The following is a 15,580-nucleotide window of genomic DNA, read 5'->3' as shown; positions in this document are numbered from 1 at the left end:
GGCAGGGGCAGCTGTCTGATTTATATCCCTCCTGATATACAAATATATATATATATAATTATTCTCATCCTGATATATAAATTCTGATTCTCATCCGAATTCCCAAAAGTTTTTATGGCTGGATGCTAGAAGCAGGTTTTCAAGTTTGGTGTTTGTTTGCTTGGTTTTGCTTTCTTTTCAAATCCTGGGTATTAGTACTTTACTAAACACTGCTAATATGGGTAGAATGCAAAAGAAAACCACAATAAAAAGACATTAACTGAACTATAAATACTTTTCATAATAATGATGCATTGATTTATTTGCCTCTAAGACTGACAGAAGCTCAAAATGAATGGGATGTGATTCCCACACCACAGCTAAGCAGACCTGGTTTGATGGGCAGCTATAAAATGGTTTAGAGTCTTGCTGTGCAAACTTTTATGCAAATCAATAATTACATTCATTTATTTTCCCAATAGCACATTTTCACAAGTCCTGACTGAAAACTAAGATTCAAAGACCAAGTAAGGCAAAATGATCCCTTTCCCTTTAGTTTCACTTGGATGATGCAAGCAGAAATTACAGAAGTGCTGTACAAAATGTATTTTTATGCCCTTTTTGTTACAGTGTCTTGTAGCTATCTCTGAGAGATAGATAACAACCCTGCAAACAATTTAGTACTGCTGGCAGTGAAAAACATCAACTTCTGCACAGCTTTTACACAACTCTGCTGCAGACACAGCCTTTTCCTGCTTTTTGTCCATCTCCATTCATTTATTCTTAGATTGTGAGCATGCTCACAAGCTCCTCCCTGAAAGTCCACTGAATTCCAGTTATTTAGTAGCACCAAACTTTGATCATCAGCAAAGGCTTTTTGCTTTTCTCCTTTGCTTTTTCTACAATTCCTTTTAAAAGGACCCCATTTCTTCTTTAGACATGTCTCGTGTCTGTGTGTTGAGCTGCTGTCCAACCCCAGCTTTTCTTTCCACACCAGAATCAGGAGTATTCGAGGATCTTTTATCAGGGCATACCTGGAATTTCAGCAGCTCTCTGGATTCACCTGCTTGTTACCACTTGAATTTTCTGCTATTGGAAATTGTTTATTCTTGTTTAGTCTCTCACCTCCTTGGCTAAAGCACGAAACCAGGGGGATCTCTGATGGTGAAATGAAGGAAGGCTGCTAGAACAGGGCAATTTCTCAGTTTCATCTCTCCTGCCAGAAAAGACGACACCTAACTTGATTTTAATCAATGAAAAACTCAAAATCTCAACTGGTGTCAACTTATCCTGGAGATCTGCTTCTCTACAAATAATAAATCAGCTCCAGCTCTGTAGACACCACACCATTCCCACTCCAGGCAAGGTTAACCCTGATAAACAACATTCAGCACCTGATTTAATAACAACACACAAGTATAGGCTGATGGAACTGGGCAAAGCTGTCAATGAATTACAGGAGTTTGAATCTAGGAATAACTGGTTTGTCCTAACTTCATTCATCACTAAGGAGCATTTCTAATTTGAGGATTTTCCCTGTACAGCCAGTAATAGTAACACTGTCTCATCATCTAAATGATACTGGAGTATTTTCAAGGAGACATTTCCACATAATGTGGAAATATTGTCCATAATACATGGAATAATGGCTGTGACCTCCAGCCACTGGACCAATTCCTCTGCTGGGATAAAAACACACAGCCATGGGCATTAATAGGGAGGAAAACACTGTGAGCAGATGGAGGTGGAAGGAGCAAAACGCAGGATTCTGTACCTGCTTCTGAGTTCTCCCATCTGCTGTGCATTAACACAGCAACATTTCATGTGCCTGGATTCTCAGATCAGCAATGTGATGGAAAATTTTACAAAATCTTCCCACAATAAGCATCTCAGGTAAAATTTTCCCCTCCTGCTGTATTCCATTCATCATAAACCACTCTCTGATCCTCACGATAGAGCTGTAAAGACTTTCCTCTATTTTTTCAGTGTTTTTCAGTTCTGTACATAAGTTTGAGATATAAAACTGAATTTAGCCAGGTATTTCCTGGATTTGTTGTCTTAGATCAGCTCTCTGTTACTATTTGAGATGCCTGCACAAAGCACTTTTCCTTCTACCCCTGTGCAGAAGACTCTCCCCTCCCACCCAGCCCATTATCCAAATTCTCTGTGATGATGCTCAGGGAAGAGTTATTTTTGCTTTCAGTTCTATTGTTCTCTCCCTGCTAGAGACAGATTCATTTAATTTATTTTTTTTTTAAGAATGCTAACACCCATTCCATTCAATAGGAATCTGAAATTTAAAGAAATCCACCGTTTTTGGGTCTTTTGCACACCATTATCCCCAGCTAATAGATACTCCTCCTGGAGCAGCAGCAGAGATGAAGTAATTTCAGGTACTATCACATTTCTATTCAGATCACAGGCAGCAATTCTTGCAGCGATTTTATTTCTCAGCAAAAATCATTATTGTCCCTCCTGAATTACCCTGAAGAGTCCTATTTTACTCCCACTACCTTTTCTCAGCATTTCTTGATTAAAAAACAGTGCATGATATTTGTTATCAAATATCAATATATGGACGAGAGTGTGAGAAATGGAGACTGGGGGAAAAGCAAAGGCACTTTAGAAAACATAAACCTTTAATAAGCAGGAAGGAGAATTTAAAGCAGCCTAAGAGAGGACTGTGAAGCTGCTGATGGAAGAGTGAAGCACTTAGAGGAATCCATAGGAAAAAGGGACAGAAATCCAAGGGTCCAGCCCAAATCCATCCCTCCAGAGTCTGGCAGCCAGTAATTTTACAACTTCCTAAAGCTTCCAACAATAATTCCTTCAGCTAGGTTTTCTTAGCTCTGCAGGTACAACCAACTGCCTGATGAGATTTAAGAACAAAAGAAAGGCTTTAAAAGACTCAATCACTCAGCTTAATGAAAACATCTTGAATTATTTAACAAACAATCTATTAGGCAGCTCTAGCTATCAGGAAACATGAAGTTTGATAGATCTGACTCCCTGCTGGAGTTTTATATCACAGTGACTCCAGCCCTTTCAATGCAGTCTCAGTGATGTAACACAGACATGAATTCAGCCTGAGATTGAGCTGCATTAGACTTTCATATAGGATCTGTCACTAAGAGCAGGAAAAGCAGCCAACAATTATTTAAAAAATAATAAAATAAAAAAAAAAAAAAGAAAACAACCTGGAAATAAGATTTTTCAGGCTCTGGAAGTGGGACATTATTCAATGATTCGTTCTCAGGTCCATTTGAATTCTTATCTGTCAACTCTCCTTTTATTACCAGACTGTTCTATAAACAATGATCTGGCAACACACTTGAAAAATCTACGTGTTCCTTCTCATCCATCACAACAAACCATTTTCCAAACAACAACAGAGACAGTGTAATTTCAGGAGCAATAAGCTCAACTCCTAACTCATTATTTTTGTGCCATTGTAGTGTGGCATAAGAAATATCATGGAAAACAGGAAACCTTTTCCTCTTTCCATCACAGCCCTCTTCAGTACATCAAAATGCACTGCTAAACATGCCTTCAGAACACTTTCCATCACTCAAAAATAAGCAAAAAATAATTAAAGTCCAAGCTCCTGAGGCTCGAGGAAGACAATTGAAATATTGTTTGTTAAGTCACTACCTCAAAGTCTGAGGACACTTTGTTACAGACAACAAAATGATTCAGTCACAGAAAAAAAAAGAGAAAACCTGAGACAGTTTGACCAAGAAATTCAGTAAAGCCCCCCACTCTCTCAGTACAAAATGACAGGTGTTCATCAAATCTTGTTCTGCACTTGTAAAAACATTTTCTGGTTTAGAGAACACATTCAGCCAGAAAAACACTACATCATTCTTCAAAACATTCGTTTTTAACCGGCACAAACCTAATTTCCATGCAAATATATGAAGCACAAAAAACCCAAGTTTCTAAAAATAAACCTCCACCTCTCAGAACATTCTGAAAAGTTAACATTTGACAAACTAACAGGAAGGCTGGGACTTTGTATAGCAAGATGTTCCAGCAAGAAGCATCAGTGCAGGAAGAATTATTGAAAGATATTCTTCCAAAACCTACTACATGGGGTGAAAAAATGGATTGTGTCAAATCATCTGAGAAGCTAAAAATCTCTTGTACACATTTTCACTTTTCAAGATATTATTTTGCATTTCTGTTGGTGTGACTAAGCAGTTTCAGAAGGCAGAGATTTCCAACTGAAAGACAGTGTTCATTTGGAGGAGGTCCAACCTCCTCCTCCTTACAGGGAACTGTTAATGTTTGATGTTCATGTTTAAAACAACATTAATCATGCCTGCAAACAGGGAAAAGGGGGTTGCCAAACATTCAAAATACTGAGTATTTCCTTATTCTGGCATAAATCCACACTCCTACAACCTCAAGTCTGAGGGGCTATGGATTAGATAATCAGAAAAAGAGTGGGGGGAGAAATACCCAAACGAAGTGTTCAGGGTGATATCATTTCAATTCCCAGCACTATCCTAGGAGAGGCACTTGGAAAGGCCCTGTGGCACAATATTACTGCTGTAGAGAGAGAAAAGAAAAAGATTGAAGGAACTTGACTGCAGTGAATGATTAACTCTGAGTGACACCAGCCAGTGCTGAGTATCACCAGCCCCTCTAAATCTGTAGCACCTTAGCGTAACCTTGGTTTATGGCACACATTTCCTGCCAAAAGATGCTGTTCTACAGAGACTGAAGCATGCAGCAGGCACAGGGTAGGTTATATCCCACACAGGGTAGGTTATATCCCACACAGGGTAGGTTATATCCCACCTTTAGGCCAGGTAGTTCCCTTCTGGTCCAGCCCTGCTCAGTTCCCAAGCCACCAGGGGCTTTGCCCTTGAAACTGCTTTGCTCCTGTGTGCCTCTGAACTCACCCAAACTTCTGCTTTCTCCTTTTCTGCCTGCCTTCCTCATTGAAATATGGAATTCCAGAGGTGCTGGCAGTTGTACCCTGCCCTCCCATTCCCTCAGATTTCATCCCCCCTCTGCAGGGCAGTGAGACACAGCTCGGAGCTCGTGTGTGGAGGGGACACAGTCTGTAGCACACACAGGAGACAGCCACAGGGCTATTGATGAACCTCACTGCAACAATTCTCATCTCCTGGCCTCTCCTTGCTAAAACAGATATTCCCTGTCCTGTATATTCACATCTTAAAGAGCATTTAAGCCAATTCAAGCACAGTCACTTCAAAAGCAGCAAGGTGTTACAGGTAAGAGCTAGTGCCAGTGATTGATATCCAGAACAATTTAAATGAAGATCTAAACTCAGTTACAAAATCTAATCTCTTCAGCAAAATTCTTTACTTACTGGACCTTGAGGGCTGTTCTTGGCACTGGAAACCAGAGTCATAACATCAGATTTATAGTCCTGAAAAGAGAAGAGGGGAAAAAATAGTCAGATTAAAGATAATAGTTGGCACTTTACATATCAGGAATAAAGACCAGCATTGAGCACCACTGTGATTAGACTCAGAGGTGCCATCAGTAAAACTTTGATTATGGAGATTTTCATTGCCTTTCATCTTGTGCCTTAGACCCTTTTGACTAAATTACACACTTTTTGGGTTTTACCATAATGATCCCCAAGGAAGGCAGCAGCCTGATGTCTCTTTTAGAAGGCAGTGCGGTGAGAAGGGCAGGATGCAGAAGCTGCTGCCTGTCAGAAATTCGGGGCACAGCTCCATTGCACCTCCTGAGCCAGGCCTGCACAGCCTGCACATGAAATTTGGGGGACAGTTTCTCACTCTCAGAATCTTATGACAAATGACTATTGCATGAGAGGGACCTTGGTTTATTCCCTGCTCAGCAGCAGCCCTGTAAATGCTGTTCCAAACCCCTGCAGCACAGGCTGTGCAGAAGGCAGGCCCATGGCTATGCTGGATCACCATTCTTGTGTCACATCTCCATCTAGGTCCACCCTAAAGCAAGGTAAAATCCTTCATTTTCTACCCCTCAGGAAGCTTCTCCTACAGCCCAGCTGGCATTCCACAAGTCACAAAGCAGCCTGGGGCTTGGGCATGAGGAAAAGATGAGCACTCTGCTGTTATTGCAACACAGAAACAAAGGCTTGGAGGGGTTTTTGGCAGGTGGTGGAAGTGCCACAGTGTCTAAAGACAGGTGCAATAAATTCAAGTGCAAGACTCCGAGCAGTAATTAGAACATTCTGATTTTAAAAGGATATGTTAGAAAGAGCACGTTAATTTTTCCTCTTCCCTAATGAACACAGCCATTGCACTCATATTTGTATTTTGAAAAGGCCTCTCAGGGCTGGCCTCCTCTTGTCATGCCATTCCTGCCAATAAAGACAAGATTTACCTGGCAAGCCAAGCTACACAGTCCCCCCTGCTCTTTGGGAATTACAGTGTGATAAACTGAACTTGAGGCCTATCTGTCCAAGACAGCAAAGAAGAATTGCTATGAATTTCTTTTAATTATCATCATCAAGTATGCCTCTATATAGAAAGCATCTAGAGCCTTTATAGGAGATGTGCTATGACCCAGGAGACAGAGAATATTTCAGGGAGCTGGTAGTAATTCTCCACTCCTTCAGCCTGAGTATCCCCCAGTCTCTGAACTGTATAAATTAGACAAATTGTATAAATTACAGTATCCCTCACTCTCCATTGAATTTAGCCATTGCAAACACCGTCTCCTTCACAGGAAGTGCCAACAAACATGTATTTGCATGGTGTAAATAGATGCCAAACCATCCAAATCACCCCCCAGTCAAACCCCTGCAGCCCAGTTCCACGTTCCCCACAAAGAACAGTGTCACCCTGAAAACTCAGACTTTCAATCTTGTTTGCATGATTTCTAAGAACTTTCCCAGGACAGTGACTATAAACATAGATGTTTATACATTCTTTCTGATACATGTCTTTTGATGGAGGTCTCACACAACCAGTGTGGTTGGGAAGGTGGTAACCTAACCATCCAATCCCTGGTCAATGCTGAGAATCTATAAATACTGAAGTTGTAAGAATAAAGCCAGTTTTTTTCCTGTCATACAGGAGCTGTGTCTGTGAGAATGATTGTGTGTCCTACAGCAACAGGATAGCAGTCACTCTCATCCACTAAGGACCTGCAAACTGCAGCCAGCATTGAAGAAAAACCACCAAGCAAAGCTCCATCCCACCCCTGGATGATTTAGTAGTGCCCCCAGACCCTTTCCCACTGCTGTGCCACCGAGCAGCTGTGCCTTTGCTGCCTTTTCAGGTTTTCTTGGAGTTTATTCCTGTCACTCTGCTCCCCTCTGTCCCTTCCCCTGAGCTGCAGTGTCCCTGCAGCCCCCAGAGCCCTTGCCCTGCTCTGCTCTGCTGCAGCCCCTGCAAACACAGCCTGCAGGAGCAGCTCCCTGCATTAGTGCCCATTCCCTTCCCAGCAGGATGCTCTTGTTTCCCAGCTCCTCAGGCTGCACGGCTGCCCTGGGATCACAGCTCCACAGTGCTCAGGAAGGACTCTGGGAATCCAAAATAACCTTTTGGCAGGGCTGCTCCTCCTGGGAGGCTCCCTTGGAGAGGCAGGCAGGCAGAGAGACGACGCTTTTTATTTCACACAACTCTTCCAGAAGGCAATGCCCCGAGTTCCAAATAAATATGACATTTTAAGCAGCTATTTTGCAGATATATTCTTTTTTCCTCCCCAACCCAGATAATTTCTAAGCATTGCACAGCTCTGTGAACCAGTAACAAATTAATAAACAGCTTTAGGCCAGTGCTGCATGTGGGACAGCTCCTGGGGAAGCTCGTGGTGTATTCCCTATTAATAACTCTCTTACCACCTGTGAAAATCCAGCAACACTGAACCAGAAAATAAAAGCAAAAATAGCAATACTCATTAGGTCTAGGTTGTTTCCAGGAGGGCAGAGAATTCCAATAACAATCCAGACTAGTCTAAGCCTGTTAGCAAGAGCCCAAATCCCTTCCCCAGTAATTCCAGACACTTGGAATGGGATCCACCAAACACCCTTCTCCTCCTCCTGTATCCCACAGGCTGAAATCACCATCCCCTCACTGCAGCAGCAGCAGCACTCAGCACTGACAGACAAAGGAGATTAATTCTCATCATAATGGTTTTCACATCTAAGGCACTTTCCTCTACACAATTTCTGTATTTACAGCAAACAAAAAATTGGTTTGTGGAGTTGCTTTCGCACTCATTTTCAGGCAATGTGTCATAATAATATCTGGTACATGTTCAGGTTATGCAAAGTACAGTGCCACTGACAAATCATTTAACTATGCACTTGTCTTGGAGGCTACAGGAAAATGGAAATTACACAGTTTCAACACTGCAGCAGCACAATAAACAAAAACTTTCTCTCTCCTGTAGAGCCACACTTCATGTTCCTATCAGTGCCTCCTCCAGGTAATTTCTTTTGGGTCTCTTGTTTCCATTAACATTTGTATTTTGAGGTGATTTCTACTTGGTACTTGGAGGTGGAATTGCAACAACCATTTACAGGCTATTTTCTTTTCAGGGCCTGCTCTGTTACCAAGGGCAGCTATGCTGTGTCCATGCCAGGCTTTCCAGAAGTTTCTTATGATTCCCATTACTATCCATCTGCCCTTAGAGAAATCAAGAAATAGCAATAAAACGCTCCCTAAATTTTATATGGGGCACAGCCTTCTCCCCACCCCTCAAACTGGAAGTTTGGAGTAAATGTCAGCTAACAGACATTACTATCCATTCTTCTGCCTTTAATAGGAAAAATAAATTTTGGCAGTCTTTCCCCAGTGTTAAAAGTCTTAGCTACTCCCTGGGGATAGAAAGAATCAATGCAAGTAAGATCCATATTTTCTTTCTTGGAACACCACTACTTCCAGCAATTTATTTGACTGACTATGCCTTCTATTACCATGTAAATTGTTTCAGGCTGCAGGAAAAAAAAAAGTATTAATCTCCCCTCAGTAAGTCATAAAATAAAGAAATCAATTTCAAGGTCAATTTAGTCTAAATAACACCTGCTGCCCTTTTTGTAACATGCAGACTCCTCTGAAACACTAAGTTGCTGTCTATAAAGGCATCAATACGTGATGTCTCACATAAATCAGGGTGCTGTGTGGTACAGTACAGCTGATTTGCAGGGGCTGGCAAAAAAAGATTCAGGACAGGTCCCTTCCCATCACACCTCTCCAATGTAAGGACCAGGCTTTACAACAGAGAGCAAAGCCAAGGGAGCCTGGAGTCTGTGGGGGTCTGGCTCTGCAAGGAGCTTGTGCCTTGTAAGATTTTGGGGACATCCAGCGAGTCCCAGCTCGGTGCTGGGAGCATTCAGATCCATGAAGGGTGGGCAGCCTCAAGCATCAGCTTCAGAGAAGAGGAAAAGGACAGGAAAATAGCAGTAACAAAAAGAAATCTTTCCTTCTGTTGAAAAGCAGACTGGAAATAGGAAATAGGATAATGGAGTTTTTTCCCTATCCTAGAATTCAAAAAAGGGAAACTATTGAAATGTTCTCATCTGCTTTCATGGAGGGAAAACTTTTAAGTGGAAATCCATTTCTCTTTTAGTCAAAAACTGTCCAATCTTTCTTTTAAATATCCTTAGTGTGCTCTCACTGTAGCACAAGACAGCATTTGATGGCTCTAAAGGGGCTGGAGATCCATGCCCTTCTCCTGAAAAGTTTGCCTTGAGCTCTGTAACCTTTCTGGGCTGGAACAGAGAAGCTCCAAAGCCCCAGGACTGGTCACTGCATTCCCCCCCACTGTGGTACTTCTTTCCCATAAGATGAATACAACTATTTTTCCTTTCCCATGTCCAATTCACAGCAGTGCTGGTGCCTTGTTAAATACAAAGTTCCTGACAGGTTTTTATTTCTTCCTCTGGGTCCCCCAGCAGAAGACACTATGAACAATCAATATCCAAGCAGCAGAAGTTCCTGAATGAAGCAAATATTCAGATATTCTGGAAAGAGGACTCCATATTCCCATAAGACTTCTCTAATGAAAATAAAACAATGTCCTGAAGGATTCTGAAAAGGGCTGAGAATGTAAGGCTGCACAAGGCTGAGCAGACAGCAAATTGAAATCAATTTACAGACAATGCTCTAACCTAGGAACCCTTTAAACCAGGAACAGATTGTGGCTTCCCCAGTGGAGACATCCCACAGCTCTGCTCCAGGGTATGGAACACCCCCAGGTTTCTCCAGACACGCAAAGAACAGGGCTCCATGCAGAAATACCACAGCAGCAGAATTCTCTCTCAAACTGCTGGGTAACAGAAGGTGGTGAATGAGGCCTTCCCAGCATTTACTGCAGGGGTGAATCTGGAATTCTTGAGGGGTTTCACTTCCTGTTCTACACAGCAGAAATACCTTCCTACTATATCCAAAGAGAAAACCAGCCCCAACTCTGTCCTTTAGAGCAAGGAGCACATAACACTATCCCTGTTTCACAATTCCTAGTTAGCACTGGAATGTGGAGCCATTTATACATATATATATATATATATATATATATATATATATGGTCTTTGCATGTATTCAGCTTTATCTGAAAGACAACATTTCACCAAATAATCAAAATATAATTTAATCAACTCTGATATATTCATATATTTATGGAGTATAATGATTCCCCTATACTGCCCCTTTTCCAACAGCTAACACTCAGTGAATCAAAGGTTACACAGAAACAAATTGGAAAACATAAAGTCACAGAAAAAATCATTTATTTATTGGATATAAGAAAACATTTCATTTTTTTAAATCCATGGTCCTGAATCCTATTTAATGCAAACTTCTCTGTGAAATCCCACTATCACAAGCCAAGGATAATGGCTGTGTGTCAGGAGCTGCCAATATACTGATTCAGTGAGTCAAGAAACAAGGATGAGATTTACTAGGAGTGATAAGCATATTAATGTTATATCATCTAAAATCATACAAATACTCATTTTGCAGTTGAATGTGTCTAATAGCATGAGATTCCACAGTAGAAAAACAAACAGAAGCTTGACATGGCTGTCCAAGGGCTCAAAAGATTAGAAGCACAAGAAAAGAGCAACTTTTAAAAAGGGTTTATTTGTTTGAGGTAAAGGAACAGAAACAACCACTAACTTCAGATGCACAGCAGAAAGAGCAGAGCAAGACACACAAGGAGCTTTTCTTAATGGGAAATGTTCTTTTCCATGTGCCAAGAAGAAGCCTCAGAGTGCTGAACAATGAAGCCCTGTAAAGAACAGGGAGAGATGTCTCCCAAAGATGAGGAATATGAGGAGTGAAAGAAGAAACCCAGACTATCCCCAACTACTCCTGCTTAACTGAATTATTATGCATTCCCTAATCCTCCAGCAGTCCATGAAGTGGGTAAATTATTGCAGGATCTGCTGTGAAATCAAGGTGAAGAAAAAGACAAAACACGGGGAGAGTTAAATAAATACTTTCAAGCCGTAATCACAAAGGGCACAGATGAGCATGTCTGACATTGCCCATTATCTCCTGAGCAGAATTACTTTAGCTTTACTGAGGCAGGAGATTTCAGTAACCTACAAGTCACTCAGGAACATTTATCTGAGAGTATTAGACGACAATCAGGAGCAGGATCTGTGGAGCAGTGATAATCATCACCCAGCTCTCAGGGCTGGGAGCTGCACTGGAAAAGCAGCAAAGGTCCCCAGGGATGTCAGGAAACAAACCCTGCCCAGCCTGCAGGGAGTGCTGATTGGAACAGCCCCAGTGGCATTGCAGCTGAGTTCAGATAAGAAATCAAAAGGTTCTGTCTTTGCTAGGAGCTCAGAGAAACCCAGCTGGGCTGTATCTCCTCTCCAAACAGCCTTGGATAATGCTGCCAGTCATTCCTGATTTTCACCAACCAAAGCAGAAAGTGCTGGAAATCTCACAGGAGCATTCTCCCACGGCACCCCATCACCTAAACACCCCATCAGGAAATCCTTAATTCTCCAACTAGACAACATTTTCATTAAGTGGATTTAAAGGCAAAAGATCAGCCACAGGATGTTCCACATTATTCGTTCCCCCAAGCATGGAAATATTTATTACACTACAGAATTCTCAGTCAATGATTATATTTTAAATTTATTACCTGCCTGATCACTATTTCAGGTTGCTTCTCACAGAACACACTTCTTATGTGATTCTCTGGCACCACTTAGAACGGAGCCATGCACAAATCCAAGCACTAATATTCAATTATAGCAATACACCTCCCACTTTGCATTGTCCTGCCCCAAAAAGTTTAGACAAGCTATGATCAACTTTCTAGGCATGAAATTTCAGAAAATAATCAATACAAGCATATTGTTACATTACTGGGAATAATTATGTGACTGTGAAGTTCACTTATTTAGAATTAGTATCTCTTATATTACTGGAAAATTAACAAGCATTACATGGAGTCTTTCAGGAAAAAAAAAAAATGACCAGGACATAATCTGTCCAGTCTTTTCTATATTACATATAAATATATGTATATAAATATATGCATATAAATTTCCTCTGCAGGGACTGCTGCTTGCCTAACATGACAGAGTTTGGACTCAGAAAATAAATATTCCACTGCTGTGGAGCATTAGCAGTTTTTACAGGTTAAACAGTGGCTGCAACCTCTCTGTTTCCAAAGCCCTTAGGAAACACAGCTGGCTGCTCCTCAGCTCCCCAGTGAATACCACAGAGAATCATCATCTAGCTGTCCAAAGCATTCTCATCTTTCCCTCCTGCCACTAGCAGCAGCAGCATGCCTTGGACCCCACTCCCACGACTTTGAAATGATAAGAACTGATGAAGATATATATTTGAAGTATCACTGCATTCCAGCCTGGGCTGTGATTTGTGACAAGTGACCTTCCCTCAGCTCCTGTCAGAGCAGCATTCTGTTCACAGGGCCTGGGCAGCTCCCCCAAGAGTCTTGGAATCCCAGGTTTGCTTTATTCACAGGAAAATTAAACATATGCACCACCTGTTATTTGTTAAAACATTATAATACCTGTTCTCTCAATGCCATTTCAATGCACACCTGCAATTCCAAGCCACCTTCTGCCCTCAGCACTTACTGGTTTAGCACAGATTTCTTTTGGCATGGATAGAAAAACTACAGTTGAGTATTTCAATTTTCCTTATATACTAGCATTTATGTCATTTTTCAGGAAGGTTGATGAGGCCTGAAATAACAGGAGATTTCTTCCTTTTATTGAAGAAATACATATAAATGCAAACAAAAGTGAGGAATCAATTCAAAATCCTAGGATAGCTTACCAATAAATAAAAGTGGAATGAAAATTCAGTTGCATGCAGCTATTACAAGCTCATATAACTCTGCCAAGATAGCACTTCAGCTCCGTGTTTATTTCTGTCAGAATAATATGAGGAATGCTCTATCAGTTGGAACTGGATTACAATAAATAAGATTCAATTTAAGAATAAATGGCTCGAGTCCTGAGAGCAATTTAAAATTTGTATATTTAAGAAAAATAAATCTATATCTCTTGCAAGGAAATAATACTTTGGACAGTGAGTTTATGAAGGGGTACAAGCTATGAAATTATGTAGCTGGTGCTAATGTGCCACAGTACCTGTCAGCTAAAGAAAAACAGCAGTAAACCAGAGAGAAGGAAGGGAAATGCTCTGAGAAAGTGCTGAAACATGCAGAGAATGGATGCACCAAGAACAGAAATTAAGGCAAAATCCTTGTATCACTTCCCCATAAGCAACTCCCTGCTCTCTGCCATCGGGGTTAGGCTGCTTCCATGGCATGTTCTGGAAACTGGAATAACAGCAGCCAGAATAACAGAATTACAGAGTTCTGCCAGAATTTTCTGTGTCTCTGTAGTGCTCTAAGATATTAGAACTTAGAGCAGAGTCGTGATTTCATAAATAATGAATGAGGACATCCCTCCCTGTCCTCTGTGCTGGACCTATATCCTCCTAAAGATTGCTCCTCAGGGAAGTGGAACCCAGAGCCATCATTTGTGTCCAATTCTGTGCTCCACAGAGACACTTTGAATTTTGTCACTATTTCAAGACCTCAAATAAATGCCAAGTTGGAATTGTCATGGATGCCATGGTTTGGCACTGGGCAAACTCCAGGAAACACGAGAGTCACTCACTCCACCCTCCCCTGCCACAGATGGGCAGAGGAGAGAAAAAATCAACAAAGGGTTCATGAGTTAAGGTCCAGGAGAAATCACTGCAAGAGCAAAACAGGCTCAGCTTGGAGGTAGAAAGTGAGTTTATTGTTAACAAAGTCAGAGGAGGATAATGAGAAGTAAAAGAAGCCCTTAAAGATATCTTTTCTTCCCAGTGACAGCACAGGGAATCCACCTTTTCTAAGCTGTTGGGCTGCAGCAAAAGGAGCTCTCTGTAATTATTTGTTTCACTGCAGAGTAGATCAGTGTGCACAAAAACCTGAGCAAAGGACACAGGGTAGATGTGCCCTCCTGATAGAAATGCAAATGCACCCACACAACCCTGGAGACCAGGGAAATTACAGCACAGGCCTTTCTCTGAGGTCCCATCCAAAAACCAGCAGCACCTTCACCCCTTTATGTCATAACGCTGAATCCTGTCCTAAATAAAGCATTGAAATCAAACTTCTCCACAAGCTAAAACTTGCAGCTTTAAGTCACAAAAAGCTTTCATTTATTCATGATGAAACTTTCATCTCTGGTTGCTCCCTGAACAGAGCTGGGAGTCAAAATGATTTGTGGCTGTTTTAGTTTGAAGGCATGGAGATGTGCAGTTAGAGCTCTGCATGGCTGTTTGCCAACACCAAATTGTACTTGACAGGTGAGAACTCACTTCTGAAATGGACATCAAATTCAAGGGAAGATATCGCTAATACTTTCAAACCAGACAGAATTTCCCTAACAATAGGCTTTGAGGAGGATTAAACCATCTGTGAAGAAGCTTACAGGACAGAAGGGGCATTTTAAACAGTTCCTACTGGTTTATAAAAGTGACTTAGCAAATGTCCAAGTCTTTATTGAAATTGCAAGGTGAGAATTTTCACCAGTTTCCCCTGAACTCTGCACTGATACCCAGCTGTAACCTGATGTGGTTCCTCAACATTTGCATAACAGGTGCCACCTTGTGTCCCCTGACACAAGTGACACAGGCTTTTCCTGGGCTTCCAGCACTGAAATCCTGCAGCACAGGCAGTCCCAGTGTTCCCTGGGTCCCTGTGCCCCACAGACATCCCAGGCTCCAGACACAAACTTGTCCTGACTTAAGAGCATGCTTAACCTTTGGATGTTTGAGAGACCCTCTGCTACAAGACAAAAGCTTTCCACATTTGTGTCCATCATCACACACCCCTCTGAAATGACAAGACTGCATTTTTTGAGCAAGAGAAAGGAAGCACTGATTTCACCAGAGGTCATTCACAAATGAAATGATACAGAGATGCTCATTTCAGTGTTTGTTTGGCTTTAACAAACCAAACTGAACATATCCAGTGCATTACTGCCAGCGTGTCTGTCATGGAGTTACTTTAAGAAAAGTTGAAGTTTCTGGGAACTGCATGGAGTCTTTTCTCCTGACCAATTATCGGTCATTGCTGAGAATTGACAGCAGTTTAGGCCATTGAAAAGTGGGATCAACTTGTGAACCCTACC

At 41.5% G+C, this 15,580-nt stretch overlaps 1 protein-coding gene across 3 annotated transcripts in view; it reads right to left on the bottom strand.

Moving 5' to 3' along the window:
* RBFOX1 (RNA binding fox-1 homolog 1) overlaps positions 1 to 15,580 on the bottom strand; it is a 1,108,850-nt gene that overhangs the window by 976,660 nt on the left and 116,610 nt on the right. For all 3 annotated transcript variants that reach the window (XM_033517815.1, XM_033517813.1, XM_033517814.1), the window contains exon 2: positions 5,321 to 5,380. In XM_033517815.1, the coding sequence (XP_033373706.1) occupies positions 5,321 to 5,380 (60 nt within the window). The remainder of the gene's footprint in view (positions 1 to 5,320; positions 5,381 to 15,580) is intronic.

The sequence above is a fragment of the Parus major genome, chromosome 14, assembly GCF_001522545.3.
Source record: "Parus major isolate Abel chromosome 14, Parus_major1.1, whole genome shotgun sequence".
NCBI lineage: Eukaryota > Metazoa > Chordata > Aves > Passeriformes > Paridae > Parus > Parus major.
The sequence above is the reverse complement of the archived record's forward strand: the minus strand, read 5'-3'. Positions and strand labels throughout refer to the sequence as shown.